Source organism: Saimiri boliviensis, chromosome 4 (assembly GCF_048565385.1).
Source record: "Saimiri boliviensis isolate mSaiBol1 chromosome 4, mSaiBol1.pri, whole genome shotgun sequence".
Lineage (NCBI taxonomy): Eukaryota > Metazoa > Chordata > Mammalia > Primates > Cebidae > Saimiri > Saimiri boliviensis.
Genome location: NC_133452.1, coordinates 8,019,585 through 8,039,342, shown reverse-complemented (window position 1 = coordinate 8,039,342; position 19,758 = coordinate 8,019,585). Strand labels below are relative to the sequence as shown.

The window sequence follows — 19,758 nt, the reverse complement described above, 5'->3', positions numbered from 1 at the left end:
TGGGAATACTGCTAATATGGTCATGGGGTAGGGGTGGAAATCAAGCAGAAGTATGGAATTTAGCTGCACAAAGTACACCTATACTCACGAAAGCAAGGAGAACATTTTATCATGAAGATTGCTTGACTTGGTGCTTATGTTGCACTGCTAACTGCATATTCCAGAAATAATTAATGCTAGTCTCAATTACCAGCATGCAATTCACATTTTCAGCTAAATCAATAACTGAAACAACAAGGGAGAATTGCGTTATATTATTAATAGGTTCTCAGCCTTATTTAAGCATCAGAACACCTGGGAGTCACGATGCTCTTTGCAGTGGTTGTTATTCCTAGCGTCCATCATAGGTGTTAATAATTTTGTCATGCATAAGTGTTAACAATGTTACTACAAAATCACAATTATGAGTATGCACACCCACGAAAGCAGTAAGCAGCTGATCCATGTATGACTAGCAGCTTTTACGCTGAACGGTGATATTTGTGTGTGCTATCTATTTGTTTTCTTATTCCTAGCTACTCTTTATCAACAAAGGTAGGTTTAAAAACAATGACAGGATAAAATCTTTAAATTTGGAATACACTGTCCATTTACTTATTTTTCCTGAAAAATGGGAAAACATTGCAATTAATCATAGTGATAATAGATCAGTCTAGCATACTGTGCTATGCACAACATTTCTATCTGCTGGTAAGCTGCAATCTTTGCCCTTGAGGTACTTCCAGTCTGTTAGGTCTGGCACAAATCCTAAACTTTTAAACATGTTTCTCATACAGAGCTACGGTAGCACTGATGTGGGCTACTTGGCTTACTAAGATGAAGATCGCTTCTCAGGGAAAATTATACCTGAAATAGTTCTTGAGAGAAGAGTCTGAAAGGGAAGGTGGACAATATATCCTTGGCAGAGGAAGCAGCATGACCAAGGCAAGGAGACAGAAAAAGGCATTCCAGGCAGGCATGGTGGCTCATGCCTATAATCCCAGCACTTTGGGAGGTCGAGGCAGGTACATCACTTGAGGTCAGGAGTTCTAGACCAGCCTGGCCAACACGGTGAAACCTCATCTCTACTAAAAGCACAAAAATTAGCCAGGCATGATGGCAGGTGCCTGTGATCCCAGGTGCCTGGGAGGCTGAGGCAGGAGAGTCACTTGAACCCAGGAGGCGGAGATTGCAGTGAGCTGAGATAGCATCACTGCAGTCCAGCCTGGGTGACAGAGCGGGAGTCCGCAGAAAAGAAAGTGAGAGAGAGGAGGAGACAGAGAGAAGGAAAGAAAAAGGCATTCCATGGGAAGGAAGACAAGTGATAGCTTTTCATGACTAGACTATTAAAGTTCAAGGCTGGAGTGACTGGAGAAGACACCTGGACTTAGGTGATGGAGTAACAATTATGAATTGGGACACAAGGCAAATGTTTACAATTTTAGGCATCAGGAAGTAAAATTGTCCTCATTCTTTTGAAAATTAACCTGGCCAGGTGTAGTGGCTCATGCCTTTAGAAGCCGAATTTATGAATAGATTTATGGAAACCATGAAAAAAATGTATAGTAGTTAATCTTTCCTCAATTGTCATTTTAAACAGAACCATTTATTTATTTATTCACTTAGCTGGAGGCTATAAATAAATAAAGATAGTAAAAGTGATAAAACTAGGTTTATGCACAACTGTGAAAAATGTTTGGTAGTTGTTTTAAAACTGTTTGCATATGTCAAGAGCTTCCATTGCATTCTCCATGAAACAGACTATTCATTAGTTTGAGAAGATAAATCAACACACTTATGGAACACTTACATGGTCAGCTAATCAGTTAACAGTCTTATTACATAAAAATTACAATAATTTTCACTAATAAAATAGAAAATTAAAATGTAACATTATAAGCACTTATCTTTACATTAAGTAGTTCTATAGACACACACAGATATCCACACTTACATATACACATATACATACATTTACCTCATTGCTGATTATTTGTAATTATTTAACAGTAGGTGAGCAAATTTATTTATTTATGTATTTTTTGAGACGAACTCTCACCGTCACCCAGGTTGGAGTGCAGTGGCACAGTCTCAGCTCACTAAAACCTCCGCCTCCCAGGTTCAAGCGATTCTCATGCCTCAGCCTCCCGAGTAGCTGGTGTTACAGGCAGGTGTCACTATGTCTGTCTAATTTTTGTATTTTTAGTAGAGATGAGCTTTTACCATGTTGACCAGACTGGTCTCAAACTCCTGACCTCAAGTGATCTGCCCACCTTGGCCTCCCAAAAGGCTGGAATTATAGGTGTGAGCCACCGTGCCCAGCCAGCAAATTTAAATAATAAAAATCCAATAGTCCTCTAACAGTAACTATTGCCTTCAGCATGTTTCATTCTAACTCTAAACTCACAAGACATAGTAGATATATGTTTAGTACCTTAGAAAATATACCTACATAATTTGAATTATTCACAACAGTTCATCACAAGCAAAGAAATTACTAAATTTGCCATGGATTTGTGTACTACACATGGAGTCATTTCATGAAGCACTATTGTTATGTATGTTATTTCATGTTTTAAATTCTGTCTTTATAGCATGGGCTTTCAGCTATGCCTCATTTAAAGCTTACTGGCTGGGGGCAGTGGCTCACCCCTTTAATCTCAGCACTTTCGGAGGCCAAGGTGGGCGGATCACCTGACGTCAGAAGTTTGAGAGCAGCCTGGCCAACATGGTGAAATCCTGTCTCTAGTAAAAAACACAAACATTAGCTGGGCATGGCGGCACATGCCTGTAGTCCCAGCAACTTGGGAGGCTGAGGCAGGGGAATTGCTTGAACCTGGGAGGTGGAAGTTGCCGTGGGCTGAGACTGCACCACTGCAGTCCAGCCTGGGCGGCAGGGCAAGACTCCATCTCAAAAACCAAACAAACCAACAAAAACCTACTGGCACTAAGAGAGGGTCAATATTTATGAAGTGACTCATTTAAAATACAGAATAACTTACACCAGCACAAGAGTAGGCACGGTGTTGGAGTGCAGATGCCAGTGAATTAAGGCTCTTTGCTGCCTTCCATGTTCCAAAGGTAGCTTGAGCTCTGACCCCAAGCCTCTCAGTTCCTTGGTATATAAAATCAATTGAGAATTCAGGGCTCTGAGCCAGTTCCTAGTATTATCCTAAAAGGGCTACTGGATAGGTTTATTTTGGGCTTTGTGTGGCCAGGATGTGACCCAGCCACGAACACTTTGGGAAACAGGCCCTCTTCTTAGGTGACGCTTAGAAAGATTCTTAGATGAAGTGATCATATATTAATGGTTTTGATGTTAATATATGTGAGATTTTTGTATATGTGTACATACATAAATATAGTTCAGACTAATGTAATGGTGACTTTTTTCTGAGGCTATGGAATTATAAAGAGGCCCACATGAAACAAACTCATTTCATGTATTCTATTTCCCACTGAATAAATGGCCCCTTGTCCAAATGCATTTATTTTTAATATATCTGATGCTTAACCCATGACCAAATGGACTCATGAAATAAACTGTCCTCCTTGGGTAAGAAGAAGAGTTCTCATGTTTTAAGGGACTTTACACTGTTTCTGCTATAATTTCCTATATGAAGGAAATCTAAAAAACTATCCATTTAGATTTATTTGTGATTCACATATTGTATTCTGTGAATCAATAAAATAACTGAAGATATTAAAATATATTCACTCATGTTAAAAAATATGGCTGATGGTTGGGCACAGTGGCTCATGCCTGTAATCCCAATACTTTGGAAGGCCAAGGTGAGAGGATTGCTTGAGATCAGGAGTTTGAGACCAGCTTGGGAAACATAGTGAGACCCTTATCTATACAAAAATAAAAATAAAAAATTATTTTAAATATGGCTGAGTGCGAAAAAACATATTTTTGGATTAGCAAATCAGTTCATGAAAGCCACTGATCATTTACTTTTCAAAGAAGAATCAGACATTTCTAAGACATCTACACTATGGTACACTTTACTACCTACTATTTTAGTTTAAAAAATTAACATAAGTTTCATTAGCTGATGTTTTTAGTACAAGAATCAATTGCATTAAAAATCAGTAGCACTTACAATGAACCGTAAGCATTGTAAATGGTGACTTGACGTAACTGAGCATTGAGGTGAATTTAGGGAAGCATCTTTCTCTTGCTGTTTGTTTGTATCATCTCAAGTCTCCCCTCACCAATCCTGTCTGTCCACCAGTTCCCTCTTGCCCGTGTGCTCCATTCTCTTGGTCACTCATAATTATTTAGTCTGTGAAATTAATTCTCTATTAACAACTGGCTGCTGCATAACTACTTCTGAACCTCTTGCCAAATATTACTATAAACCAATGAATTTACAAAACGTGCTCAAACACAAAGATGGGCCAGAGAGACTGTATTGTTTTAAAATTGCCTATATGTTCCTTAAGATCTAGTGTATTTTTTTGCCCCCCTGGGCACAAATTTGGTCTTGACAGCACTATTTCAAGACATTACTTATTCAATTTTGTCATTCAAATATTTAAATGGAAAGAAAATGTCTAAGAATCTTAGCAAAAAAAAAAAAGATTAAGAGTGTCAGAATTATTCTGATCCAATGGCTTTCGTTAAGCAAATCTTTTTAAAACAGCTCAAATAGTATGCACATTTTACAAATGAGACTTAAAACATCCTTAACCTAAATTGTTATTAATTTCTGAATACCTAGCAAACTATTTGCAACTTGAATATAAACATTCATGCTAGACGAATGCAGAAAAATCTCGGGCAAATCCATGATTAATATTTTTTTCCAGTTTGCAATATCCAGCCCTATTTAAGAAAGGGTCTTAATGAATGCTGCTGTAATAATTTAAATAGAAAATTGATTTCATTTCTGCCTTCTCACTGTCATTTCAATCAGAATTGCCACTGTCACTCATATCTGCTATTCATTATTAGGATTTCTATCTACGCTCATTTCACAAATGAAAAATATATTATTAAACTCATCACATTTTCCAAAACTGTAAGTAAGCACATGAAATCCTCTCTTCTTTGTAAAGAGCTGCCAACATGAGACGGCAAACTCTAGCTAGTAAAGCAAAGGATGGACGGTTCAAATTCATCCTTGTAAGTTATGGCTGCATTTAAATTTAATTGTCTGTAAACTAAAGGGTGCTTTTCTCCCTCTGGATAACCTTAAATATTTCACCACGGCTTATTCAAACTACTGTGAAAACTTAAACATATATTCCTCATGATTACATCCATTCTGGTCTTTAGAAGAAAAACTAGCGGAGCTTAAATGTATTATAACCCCTCCTTAGACACATGATGTTAAAACTCAGTTTACTGGAAAAAACATATTACTATTCTATACACACACAAACTCCATATAGTAATTCCATATATTTACATTATAAGCATATTATATCTGTGTGTATTTGTATAACACATATATGTAACATACGTATTATATGTATTTATAGTGTATATTTATAGTTTTGTCAACCAAATACTTTCTGTTTAAGGAATATGGTTTAAGCACAAAATATAATACCATTCAAATTTTTTAAAAATCACAGCTTAAGGGCAGGTACAGTGGCTCACTCTTGCAATCCCAGTACTTTGGGAGGTTGAGGCATGTGGATCACCTGAGGTCACGAGTTCAAGACCAACATGGAGAAACACCATCTCTACCAAAAATACAAAAATAGCTGGGCATGCTGGCACATGCCTGTAATTCCAGCTACTCAGGAGGCTGAGGCAGGAGAATCACTTGAACCCTGAAGGCAGAGGTTGCAGTGAGCCGAGATTGCACATTGCACTCCAGCCTGGGCAACAAGAGGAAATTCAGTCTCAAAAAAAAAAAAAAAAATCACAGCATACGTAATAACAGATTAAGAAAACTAAAGCAAATTGATTATAAATGTTAGAGGTGTAAGTATGAATATAATTTTAATTTAACATCTTATTTAGACTCAACATTACCATTTTCAAATCATAGGAGGTTTGGCGAAATAGAATATCAAACTAAGAAACATTTAGTGGGATTACTTATAAAGATATAATTCACTTTTTATTTGAAATCCCAAGTTAATGCTTATCATCCTCAACCTGACAGTTTTATTTGAGTAAGAATTTAGTGATAGAATATTAATTCTTGTATGATCAATTACAATTTTTCTTTGAGACAAGGTCTGGCTCTATCGCCCAGGCTAGAGTGCAGTGGGGCAATCTCTGCTCACTGTAACCTCCACCTCCCAGGCTCAAGCCATCCTCCAAACCCAGCCTCCCAAGTAGCTGGGACTGCAGGCCCAGACCACCATGCCCAGCTAATTTCTGTATTTTTTGTAGAGACGGGGCTTTGTCATGTTGCCCAAGCTGGTCTCAAACTTGTGAGCTCAAGTGATTTGCCCGCCTTGGCCTCCCAAAGTGCTGGAATTAGAGGTGTGAGCGACTGTACCCAGCCTTACAATTTGATTTTGATGATACTAGTCAATAGTAAACACAACAATGGCTATTGGTCTATATCATCATGATAAAGCAGATTAAAGAGTATTCAGCTTTTGTTTTTCTTGTTAAACTGTTTTTAATAAAGAGAGCATGTTTTAAGTCACCCATTCCAATGAGTTTGCTATATGTAGGCTGCTGGGCAGCAGAAACCATGATAGGCAGGTGAGCACCTTACCCCGAGAGCTATTAGGTGAGTCACACCTAACAACATCACTGAGTTTTTCTCCCATGCTCTGAAGCAGGCGTCTCCAAACTTTTTATACAGGGGGCCAGTTCACTGTCCCTCAGACCGTTGGAGGGCCGCCACATACTGTGCTCCTCTCACTGACCACCGATGAAAGAGGTGCCCCTTCCTGAAGTGCAGCGGGAGGCCAGATAAATGGCCTCAGGGGGCCGCATGCAGCCCGCAGGCCCATAGTTTGGGGACGGCTGCTCTGAAGTCTTTCTAACAACTAACCAGAAGTACTGCACCTGTTACACTAGTAACAGTCCTCTGTCTATAACACTGTCAGTCAGATCATCTTATCAGCAGAAACAAAAACAAAAACAAAATTTTTACACAGTTATAACTTCAGAGTAAACAACAACAAAAAGAAAACATTTCAGTTGGACCACAGAGCCTTGAAAAATGTTAAATGACTTATCCTTCAACCCTGACCACTCCAGCAAATAACCCTAATTAACTCTTGCTCCTCAAATTTTCCTTCCTCTTCTATTTTCTGTTGATTCTATTACCAGCATCGGAACCTTGAAGTCATGGCTCATGGCTCAAACCTATCAGTCATGTGACTGATACAGTCATATCCAAGAAGCTGTCAAACCCAGTGGCTCAACTGTGTTCCCTCTCCTCCATTTCTGCTGTTACCAAAGTTGAGTGCTTAGAAAGTCATCCGAGGAGCAATTTAGAATTCAACACATTAGAAACGACTCTTGATGATGAGGCAGTGGAAGTTCACAGAAGTGTGGGAGTCAAGGGAGACCAAGCACAAGAAGAGCCCATGGCTTGTTGTTTAGATATTAGGTGTGATGCGCTGAAGGTCTCCATGGAGGCCATGGAAAGTAGAAATAGTATAAAGGAAACCAAGAAAGAAAAAACCCACTGGGCTAGGTGCAGGAGCTCATGCCTCTAATCCCAGCTCTTTGGGAGGCAGAAGCTGGTGGATCACTTGAGGTCAGGAGTTTGAGACCAGACTGGCCAACATGGTGAAATGCCATCTCTTCTAAAAATACAAAAACTAGCTAGGTGTGGTGGCACACACATGTAATTCCAAGTACTCATGAGGCTGAGGCACAAGAATCGCTTAAGTTCAGAGGCAGAGGTTGCAGTACGCTGAGATTGCACCACTTCGCTCCAGCCTGGGTGACAGAGTGAGATTCTGTCTCAAAATGAATGAACGAACGAATGAATGAATGAATGAATGAATGAAAAAATCCACTGGTTATTACAACAGACTTGTTTATGGGGTAAAAAAAAATCTATGAAGTTCAGCTGAGCATAGTGTCTCTGCCTGTAATCCCAGCACTTCGGGAGGCTGAGGTGGGAGGACTGCTTCAGGCCAGGAGTTCAAGACCAGCCTGGGCAACATAGCACCACCCCATCTCTAAAAAGAAATGATGTTTTTTTATTTAAAAAAAAACAACTATGAGGATCAAAACTACAAGTATAATGAAAGAGATAGTATTAGTGTGAATGAGCACAATGACTGTATTTCAAAGCAAATCCAGAATACGTGCGGGTGACCTTGGAGACGTTACTTAACCTTTCTGTGCCCCAGTTATACCTCAGATGTTTAAAAAAATTCGATTAACAATACTATATCCTATGGTTATTTTAAAGATTAAATGAAAAACAAAAATGCTTATAAAATGCTAAAATCACATTATTAGTGAATTTAAAATCTTTTAGCTCTAACATTTGATTCTCTAGGAGCTACTATAACCCTGGATATTTTTATTCAGCATATTTTATGTTACAATATACCTAAGGCATCCTGCTTCAGGATGACCACATCCAATAAATATTCAGCAAGCATCTGGGATTGCACTTCTAATAAACATCTCTGTGTTGAGAGAGAATTCTTATCATTTGGAGGAGTCATTTTATTTATTTATTGCCTTGGAATTACTTCCAACTGTTGATAATTCTGATTTTGGTAACAGTCTTGGGTGACAAAATTGTTCAAGAACTAAGAGTGACCTGTCATGGTAACGACAGTCGGTGAATTCTATAAAATAGAATGTATGGACCTTGGTTTGAAGAAGAGCAATTTACTCTAGGGCATATTCACCAATAATTCTCTTCTCTTGAGCAACTTTCATTTTTATATGTATTCTTCACAAAGTCAAAAGCAAACAGATGCATTGTCTCAGCTATATACGATTCATTCACTAGCATCTAAACTATGGAACTGGGGTCATTTAAAGGGCTAGCTTAATAAGATTAACTAGTTTGAGGTAAGTTTGCAGCTGAAAACAATCCATTTTTTCGACACTACATCAAAACTGCTTTCCAGTCGGGCGCGGTGGCTCACGCCTGTAATCCCAGCACTTTGGGAGGACGAGGCGGGTGGATCATGAGGTCAAGAGATCAAGACCATCCTGGTCAACATGGTGAAACCCCGTCTCTACTAAAAATACAAAAAATTAGCTGGGCATGGTGGCGCGTGCCTGTAATCCCAGCTACTTGGGAGGCTGAGGCAGGAGAATCGCCTGCCTGAACCCAGGAGGCGGAGGTTGCAGTGAGCCGAGATCGCGCCATTGCACTCCAGCCTGGGTAACAAGAGCGAAACTCCGTCTCAAATAAATAAATAAATAAATAAAAACTGCTTTCCAAATATTTAGTAGAACAACTTCTCTTTTAAGCAGACAGCATCATCATTTTGTGAAGGTTTTTGTGTCCTCTAAAGAATTCTTGTGTTCCAAACTCTCCCAAGCTTATAAGACTGAAGTCAAAAATACGTGATGAATACCAACCCCTGCCTTTTCCCTTTGAAATATCACTTATTCTTCAAAATGGAGGTTAAAATATAAATGACTGATTTTTCCTCACAGAATTCTAGAAACAAATATGCTTTCTACCCTCCAAAGACAGAAAGGTGAGCAAAGTGAGAAATAAAACGTCAGCTACTTCGAGCCAGAATGACACCTGAGTGGGAAGCCCCAACCCAGGCCTGGGCTCCCAGTGCAGGTTAGTCCTGGTTAGTCCTAGCTCTGCCCCTTTCTAGCTCCATGACCCTGAGGAACACCCTCCACCAAGACCACGCTGACCCTCTGTGTGTGTGTGTGTGTGTGTGTTCTCTCTGTAAAGGAGGAACAACAGCCTCTTCCCATGCACTCTCTGACCTCATCTCCAACTCCCATCCCCTTGGTTCAGCTCACCGCAGACTCACAGGACTTCCTGCTGCCCAGTGTTCCCACCCAACCTCCCTCCAGCCAGAAGGGCCTCTGCCCTTCTTTCCTCCTCCCGAAATGCTTGGCCCGGGCTGGCTGCACTGCTACCTCCCTCAGAGGCCAGGCTTGATCTAGACACCACCTGCCCTGAGAGGCCCGGCCTTATCCAAAATGAGAAATTGGCCCCATCTCCTCCACTCCCTCCCACGTTTCCAATTTCCCATTCTCTCTTACATTTCTCCTTAGTGCTTATCGCCAATACGCTATTTAACTTAATTTGACTGTGTACTTTCTTTCTTCCTTCATTAAATGCAAGCCCCACAAGTCAGACATCTTGGCCAGTTTTGTTCACTTCATATTTTTAGGATCCAGTATAGTGTCTGGCACATAGTAATGCTTTAAAAAAAAAAACTATGGAATAAATAAATGAATGATTCTTCTCCACAAGGTTGTCAAATGAGATGTCATCAGTTAAATTACTAAGCTCTAAAACATACGATTCACTATTTATTTTTAATTTGTTAACTTATTATTTTTTTGGAGACAGGGTCTCACTCCACTGCCCAGGCTGGAGTGCAGTGGTGCAATCATGGCTCACAGCAGCCTTGACCTCCCAGGCTCAGGTGATCCTCCCACCTCTCAGCCTCCAGAGTAGCTCAGAATACAGGTGCAACAGCACACCTAGCTAATTTTTGTATTTCTTGTAAAGCCGGAGTTTCGTCATGTTGCCCAGGTTGATCAAAAATTCTGGGGTTCAAGCAATCCACCTGCCTTGACCTCCCAAAGTGCAGGGATTACAGGCATGAGCCACTGAACCCGGCCTTTGAATTTATTTTAACATTCTGTTAAAGAAATAAAACGTAGATTACAAACTGTGGGAGTCAATGTAACATAATTAAATAGAAATCAGTTATTAGAACTATAATGCAGAACCTCCACAAGTCTGAGAGAAAAAAAAAAAAAAAAAAAAACCCATAGAAAATACTTGGTATCATTAGAAGTAAAAAAAAAAAAAAAAATTCAGAAAACAGTCAGAAGCTTAAAAATGTACCAAAGGTGGCCAGGTGCAGTGGCTCACATCTGTAATCCCAGCGCTCTGGAAGGATGGGCAGATCATGAGGTCAGGACTTTGAGACCAGCCTGGCCAACCCAGTGAAAACCCATCTCTACTGAAAATACAAAAATTAGCTGGGCATGGTGGCGTGTACCTGTAGTCCCAGCTACTCAGGAGGCTGAGGTAGGAGAATCACTTGAATCCGGGAGGTGAAGGTTGCAGTGGGCCAAGATTGCACCACTGCATTCTAGCTTGAGCAACAGAGTGAGACTTCATCTCAAAAAAGAAAAGTACTGAAGGTTGGTGGATTAAACCAGAGCTGTGACCTCTGGTCCAAAGCAATGAAAGTCCCGCCCATAGCCTGGTAGAAGCTAGCTAGATAGAAGAAAAATAAAAGCTTTATAAGAGAATAACAACAGACCTGGAGAGGCCTAGAGACAGAGAAAAACACAGAAGATTAGATTTTCAGAAGCTGTTGACATAAGCGATAAAAAGTCTATCAAAGTGTACCTCCTTGATAAGTGGCACGTGGCTAATAATTCCCAGGTTAGTCCTTTCAGGCACATTGAAAGATTGGTCATTCCCTAAGTGTGACATAATGAAATGAAACTGTGTAGACCATCAAGAACCAGGGGGAAATCACCTGTGTGAGGCTTGAGCTTTTCCAAGAGAGAAAACAAAATAAAGAAATAAAAAACAGGCCGGGCGCGGTGGCTCAAGCCTGTAATCCCAGCACTTTGGGAGGCCGAGGCGGGTGGATCACCTGAGGTCATAAATAATAGTTTCATAATTTATAGAAAATAGTCATTAAACTGCATTCAAGCCAAGATGTAAATTACTTAGAAGATTCTATTCACGAAATAATTTTAATTTCTCCCTGAAAATTAGTATTGTCTTTTTTAGTGTAAATTTGAAGTATCATCTACGCAATGGCAAATAGCATAGAAAAGATACTGTCTGGAAGCTAAGACATTACTAATTAATGTTAATGTTTTCATGCAAAGAGGTGATATCGAAAGGTAGTAAAATGACCTGGAAGGTGGGGCATGGTGGCAAGGCTGAGGCTGTCAGATTGATTCTACGAGCCCACAGTGACAGTGAGCTATGATCCCATAGCACCACTGTACTCCAGCCTGAATGACAGAGTGAGATCCTGTCTCGCATTAAAAAACAAACAAGGCCGGGCGCAGTGGCTCAAGCCTGTAATCCCAGCACTTTGGAAGGCCGAGGCGGGTGGATCACGAGGTCAAGAGATCGAGACCATCCTGGTCAACATGGTGAAACCCCGTCTCTACTAATGGTGCAAAAAATTAGCTGAGCATGGTGGCGCGTGCCTGTAATCCCAGCTACTCCGGAGGCTGAGGCAGGAGAATTGCCTGAACCCAGGAGGCGGAGGTTGCGGTGAGCCGAGATCGCGCCATTGCACTCCAGCCTGGGTAACAAGGGCGAAACTCCGTCTCAAAAAACAAACAAACAAACAAAAAACCCTGCAAGAGAGTAACAGCACCATGCTCAGCTTTCTCAGCTTTTTTTTGTTTTGTTTTTTGAGACGGAGTGTCTCTCTTGTTACCCAGGCTGGAGTGCAATGGCGCGATCTCGGCTCACCGCAACCTCCGCCTCCTGGGTTCAGGCAATTCTCCTGCCTCAAACTCCCGAGTAGCTGGGATTACAGGCATGCGCCACCATGCTCAGCTAATTTTTTGCACCATTAGTAGAGACGGGGTTTCACCATGTTGACCAGGATGGTCTCGATCTCTTGACCTCGTGATCCACCCGCCTCGGCCTCCCAAAGTGCTGGGATTACAGGCTTGAGCTACCGCGCCTGGCTTTATTTTTTTTTTTTTTTCCGAGACAAGAGTCTTGCTCTGCCACCCAGGCTGGAGTACAGCGGCTCTAGTTCAGCTCACTGCAACCTCCGCCTCCCGGGTTCAAGCAATTCTCCTGCCTCATCCTCCCAAGAAGCTAGACTACAGGCATGTACCATCACAACCTGCTAATTTTTGTATTTTTAGCAGAGACGGGGTTTTACCATGTTGGCCAAGCTGGTCTCAAACTCCTGGCCTCAAGCCGTCTGCCCACCTCAGCCTCCCGAAGTACTGGGATTACAGGCATGAGCCACCGTGCTTTTTTAGTGATAAATTTATACTGATCAGTTTAATTCTAAGTTGATGACAAAAAAAATTAGTAGTTGAGAATGAATGTATGAAATATCACTTCATTCGACAGTTACAATTATTAATTACATTTAAAATATTCTCACACCTAAAGGGAACTAGAAAAGCATGGTTATATATTCTAAATTTGTTTTTCTCCTCCACACTCTCCACATTCTCCTGCCAAAACAGAAAATATTAGAATGGAAAATTATAAAGATAATATACTGTAATAGTTCTTAACATTCATTTACTCTGAGTTTCTTAAAATTTATAGAAAGATGGCCCAAGCACCTCTGTGTTCTGCAACGAGCAGGTCTATGCAACCCTACCTGCCAAGTTCAAGAAAGCTGAGCTGACACATCCAGTCTCTCTAAAAGAAACATTTAATGGAGACTTACAAACAGAAGCCATGTCTCAGACGGCAATGAGGCCAGACGGTGGATTCCGGTGCTGCTCGCCTCCGCACCCAGGGCTTATACACCACCGGAAAGGAATGTGGAGGAAAACTGAAGTCTATCCCCTAGGGAGAGGCAAGAATGCTACATAAGGGCAGGGTTTAGGGTCAAGGTTGTTTTGACCTAAGGCCAGGATTTATAGTAACAGTAAATAAAGTAAAAATCTTAGAGGCATTCAGGCTGGGGGAGGTGGCTCACGCCTATAATCCCAGCACTTTTGGAGGATCATGAGGTCAAGAGTTTGAGATCAGCCTTGTCAACATGATAAAACCCTGTCTCTACTAAAAATATGAAAATTAGCCGGGTGTAGTGGTGCACGCCTGTAATCCCATCAACTCAAAAGGCTGAGGCAGGGGAATCCCTTAAACTAGGGAGGTGGAGGTTGCAGTAAGCCGAGATCCACCACTGCACTCCAGCCTGGCAACAGAACCAGACTGTCTCAAAAAAAAAAAAAAAAAAAAAAAGTATAGGCTGGGGAAGGCCAAGGCAGGGCAGAATGCCTGAGCGCAGGAGTTTGAGACCAGCCTGGGCAACACAGTGAAACCCCATCTCTACTAAAATATAAGAAATTAGCCGGCCATTGTGGCAGATGCCTGTAGTCCCAGCTGCTTGGGAGGCTGAGGCAGGAGAATTGGTTGAATCTGGGAGGTGGAGGTTGCAGTGAGCCAAGATTGCACCTCTGTACTCCAGCCTGGGCAGCAGAGTGAGACTGTCTCAAAAAAAAAAAAAAAAAAAAAAAGGACAGGCTGGGCATGGTGGTTCACACCTGTAATCCCAGCACTTTGGAAGGCTGAGGCGGGCAGATCACTTGAGGTCAGGAGTTTGAGACCATCCTGGCCAACATGGTGAAACCCCATCTCTACTGAAAATGCAAAACTTAGCTGGGTGTGGTGGCACACATGTGTAATCCCAGCTACTTGGGAGGCTGAGGCAGGAGAATCGGGGTCCACCTTGCCTGTTGCCTAGACAGAGCCAATTCATTAAGACAGGGGAATTGCAATGAGAAAGAGTAATTTACAGAGAGCCAGCTGTGTGGGAGACCAGAGTTTTATTATTACTCAAATCAGTCTCCTTGAGCATTCGGGGAGCAGTTTTTAAAGATAACTTGGTGGGTCAGGGGAAGCTAGTCAGCCAGAAGTGCTGATTAGTTCAAGATTAAATCAGCTGTCTTCTTGCTTCTTGCATTCAGTCTGTTCCTAGGTGGGAGCCACAAGATCAGAGGAGCCAGTTTCTTGATCTGGGCGGGGCTACCGATCCATCAAGTGCAGGGTCTGCAAAATATCTCCAGCCCTGATCAGAATCCTGTAGCCTCCAGCTGCATGACTCCCTAAACCATCATTTCTAACCTTGTGGCTAATGTTGGTCCTACAAAGGCAATCTAGTCCCCAGGCAAGAAGGAGGTCTGCTTTGGGAAAGGATTGTTACCATCTTGATGAACTGTGTCAGTTATAATTTTGCAAAGGTGGTTTCACTTGAACCTGGGAAGAGGAGGCTGCAGTGAGCTAAGATAATGCCACTGAACCCCAGTCTGGGCAACAGAGCGAGACTCTGTCTCAAAAAAAAATAGTATATAACAAACATTTTATCTACATTTTGGCCATAGTGTTATAACACTTATAATATTCTTTGCAGCAGTAACTAAGGCAACAATGGGTTCTTAGCATCAAACACATCTTCACTTTGGCCTACGATGAAATGTATTTCCCTTATTTACCCAGATGGAAGAATCTTCCCCTGAATTATATTTTCGCTAAGGTATGTCCCCCAAACCCCTCTCTCTTCCAGATAATACAAAGGCTACAATCCCTAACAGAACCTTTATAGCACAAATCCAAATATGTCTCTAGACTCCCAAGAGCTGCTTTTATGGACAATAAAACTAGCAAGCTAGCTTTCCACAAACATCTTTACTGCTATTAGTGAAAATATGCACTTATGATATATGCACGCACACAAGCATATTCCTCTCATTTTACAGAGCTAAGTCTATACCATGGAGACGTGAGCACACATTTCATAATGCACATCACTTACGTGTCCCCCCAGGGGCTGGCAGGCAGGGGCTTGGTTTTATCTTTGCTCCATCTCCTGCACTGTTAATAGTCCCCTGGGTAGTATCTTCTTTGTGCTCAGGTTTGATATTTCTTTTTTTTTTTTTTTTTTGAGACGGAGTTTCGCCCTTGTTACCCAGGCTGGAGTGCAATGGCGCGATCTCGGCTCACCGCAACCTCCGCCTCCTGGGCTCAGGCAATTCTCCTGCCTCAGCCTCCTCAGTAGCTGGGATTACAGGCACGTGCCACCATGCCCAGCTAATTTTTTGCACTTTTAGTAGAGACGGGGTTTCACCATGTTGACCAGGATGGTCTCGATCTCTCGACCTCGTGATCCACCCGCCTCGGCCTCCCAAAGTGCTGGGATTACAGGCTTGAGCCACCGCGCCCGGCTCAGGTTTGATATTTCTTACTCCGTCTTTATGATGTCTGACCTAAAGCTCAATGGCTTGAGATGTCCTCAAGGGTGCTAACGTTTTTATCTCTGTGTCCTAGCACCTTGCTCACAAATGTTGAGTGAATTAACTTGGTCTGAATTAACAAGAAATGTAAACCACTTGTGATAAAAGATAATATACTATCTCTTCCACACAAAAGGTCAGTGTGAATCTGGATTCTGAACACAGACTAGATTGAACTAAGATTTCTTATCTGCATCAGAAGTAAAACTGAGTGTGGTGTTTCGTACAAGGAACAAAGGAAACAGCTACACCTCTCCTACTGTAGGCTTAACTGAAAAAGTCTGTCTCTCCCCCTGGGGGAATACTGTAAACCCAATAGCCAGCACTCTATACTGTTGCCAGAAGCAAGAACTGGAAGTCATCATTCTAAGTCACCTTTAATAAAGCAGAAAAGATGCAATAATGTCTTAGCAATATCAGTTTCCAAACACTGACAACCTAAACTACATCTTCTGGCCCTAGGTGCTTATCAGCTGTACTGAGGCACTTCACATTTTATAATGTTGATGAAATGAAGGAAGTCTTGTGGCTCTCAAATTCTCATATCCACTTAGCTAATTCCAACCCATTATTGTAAGCAGCAGCCACAGAGGAAGGACAGTCTCCCAAGACTGAGCACTCATATTTTACCCAGTTACAATGCTATTGTTCTCTGGGTGAATCTGTTTTAAAGTAAATACATTTATGGCAGGGTGCAGTGGCTCAAGCTTGTCATCCCAGCACTTTGAGGCCAAGGTGAGCAGATCACTTGAGGTCAGGAGTTCCAGACCAGCATGGCCAGCATAGAGAAACCCTATCTCTACCCAAAAAAAAAAAAATTAGCCGGGCATGGTGGTACAGGCCTGTAATCCCAGCTACTCAGAAGGCTGAGGCAGGGGAATTGTTTGAACTGGGGATGTGAAGGTTGCAGTGAGCCGAGATCACGCCATTGCACTCAAGCCTGGGTGACAGAGTGAGACTCTGTCTCAAAACAATAAAAAAAGCAAATACATTTATAATTCATTCATGTATCCATTGATTTATTGACTCATTCAATAAATATGCATCAGCTAACCATCTTCAATAGAGGCAATGTGATGCATTTAAAAGGGGATGAGTCAAAACAGGCTGGGTTCAAATGCTGCTTTTACACTTACCAACTCAATGATCTTGCCCAAATTACTTTGTCTGAGCATGTATTTCCTGTCTTATTAAAGCGGATATGAAGGAGGATTAATGAGATAAATGTACATACAATATTTGACATGAGCCCACATCATGAAATCCCAGATGTTAGTCATGCATCCTCTGCCCAAGTCTTTGAATATTTGGGGTATGCAAAACAAAACAAAAAAGGAGTTGCCTTTTGCAGAAAAGGCAAATTTCTTAACATATATTCAGATCTTATGTGGCTCTTCACCAGCTTATGCAAGCAGGCTTATGCCCTCGTCCTCCCCGACAGCTATACTCCAGTTGAACGGGGGTAGCCTGTTCTCTAAGCTACTTCATGTCACTCCATTTCCACAAGCTTATTCCTGCTGGTACATCTGCCTCCATCTCTGAGGACTCCATCCGCCATGACCCTTTCATGATTCCACTGAGAAATTACTTTTCTTTTTCCCTTCTTTGAACATCGAAAGCATGGTGCACCTCTTTCACAACCGTTCTTTTTCAACTTGGCATGGTGCTTTGCAATATACTCACTTGATTACAAGTTTCTTCCTCTTCATTAGACTGCACACTCCTTGAAGTTTATATGGCTTTAGTTTTTGCACAGAGTACTTATTCAGTGTATACTGACTGAGTATATTTTAAAACTTTAGGGAGTAATTAAATCAACCAAAGTAAATTTCGTCTACTTTATGAAACACGTATCTTTATAAAATGTACAGTCTCCAGCCTCAGACACCTGCATTCAAGTCACCCCTTTCCCAGGCCACTTTCTGGCTAACTGCTAAACATGTTTCCACTAGATCTGCCCCTCCTGCTGCCTGTGGCTCCGACAGAGGCCATGTGGAGAAGAGCCAGGCAGACTGAGTCTATAAGGCCCTGCCTGTGTGCTTTCTGCTGCCTAACTGGAGACAGGGAACACTCCTGCCAGCAACCAGTGAGGGCCCCGTTTCTAAACTCTGCCTTCCATCGGAGGGAAGCATCCTTACCTAAGAACACTACTTCTTCAGGTACCAGTCTTCCTTCCCCAGTTCTCTTCCTGGGGTATGAGAAAAAAAAAAACTAAAAACTCAGCCAGGTGCGGTGGCTCAAGCCAGTAATCCCAGCACTTTGGGAGGCCGAGGCGGGTGGATCACGAGGTCGAGAGATCGAGACCATCCTGGTCAACATGGTGAAACCCCGTCTCTACTAAAAATACAAAAAAAAAATTAGCTGGGCATGGTGGCACGTGCCTATAATTCTAGCTACTCAGGAGGCTGAGGCAGGAGAATTGCCTGAACCCGGGAGGCGGAGGTTGCGGTGAGCTGAGATCGCACCATTGCACTCCAGCCTGGGTAACAAGAGCGAAACTCCGTCTCAAAAAAAAACTAAACACTCTTTTTTTTTTTTTTTTTTTTTTTTGAGATGGCATTTCACTCTTGTTGCCCAGGTTGGAGTGCAATGGCATGATTTCAGCTCATCACAACTTCCACCTCCCGGGTTCAAGCAATTCTCCTGCCTCAGCCTCCCAAGTAGCTGGGATTACAGGTATGTGCCACCATGCCCAGCTCATTTTTTATTTTTAGTAGAGACAGTTTTTTCCATGTTGGTCAGGCTGGTCTCGAACTCCTGACCTCAGGTGATCCGCCTGCCTCAGCCTCCCAAAGTGCTGGGATTACAGATGTGAGCCACCACGCCTGGTCAAGAAATAACTCTTAACAGGCGCTGGCTAAAGGGAAGCCCAAGGTCTCCAAAGTCTATAAAACACAGGGTCCCGCACACCAGTGCCAGTCAGAGTCTATAAGTTTTTTACTTACAACTTAAGGCCAAACCAAAGGGCTGTGGTTCTCGTGCACGGCGCTAAAATGGCCTCAGCCTATTTACAGTGCTGCCACTTTACCAACGGACTGTAATCAACTACTGTAGGACACGTGTGCTATACTTCATTCAGCAATGCCTTCACCATACCGTGTTGGAAATCTGTTTTTGGATGCATAAAAATGACAAGCAGATGGGGTTATTTTCTATTCTAAGAGTCCAGAACACAAGAATGTCCTTTCATCATGGCTAAGGAAGTATTCTGCACAGACCAATGTAATCTTCTACTCACAACCTTTCCAGTTCCTTTGGGTACCTGTTGTCATTTTAGCTCTGAGTTATGTATTAAGGTTACCTGCTTTAAAAAAAACTCAAGACAACAGAGCACTCAGTAGAAAACATGAAATTTATTGCTGTGTCTCCTTCAGTCATCATCCCTGCTTGTCTGTAGAGATTCCACTGTGCAACCTCATCACACATCTACCTGCTTACTCCTCTCATTGCATCGATGCTGTGATACTGGCAGACTTCTGTATGGCTAGGCCTTGTCAGTGAGTTTCCTTAATGAGGAAGGTCTCTGCTACCTGAGCAGAAAAGCTCAAGCTCTGCTTGGCTCATGACATTCATATGTGGAGTGTCATGAGTTTACATTTAAAGAACTGAAAGAGGCCGAGTGTGGTGGCTCACGCCTGTGATCCCAGCACTTTGGAAGGCCAAGGCAGGCTTATCACGAGGTCAGGAGTTCCAGA

At 42.0% G+C, this 19,758-nt stretch overlaps 1 protein-coding gene across 3 annotated transcripts in view; it reads right to left on the bottom strand.

Annotated features, from left to right (window-relative positions):
* The window catches only part of PRKN (parkin RBR E3 ubiquitin protein ligase), a 1,400,491-nt gene that overhangs the window by 1,197,959 nt on the left and 182,774 nt on the right, over positions 1-19,758 (bottom strand). Inside the window, exon 2 of one of the 3 annotated variants that reach the window (XM_074397175.1) lies at positions 13,495-13,616. The exons of 1 other annotated variant lie outside the window; for it this stretch is intronic. In XM_074397175.1, coding sequence (XP_074253276.1) covers positions 13,495-13,507 — 13 coding nt within the window. In that variant the 5' untranslated portion in view covers positions 13,508-13,616. Of the gene's footprint in view, positions 1-13,494; positions 18,586-19,758 lie in introns of those variants that run through there. One more of the 3 variants, XM_074397176.1, reaches the window with a different exon arrangement.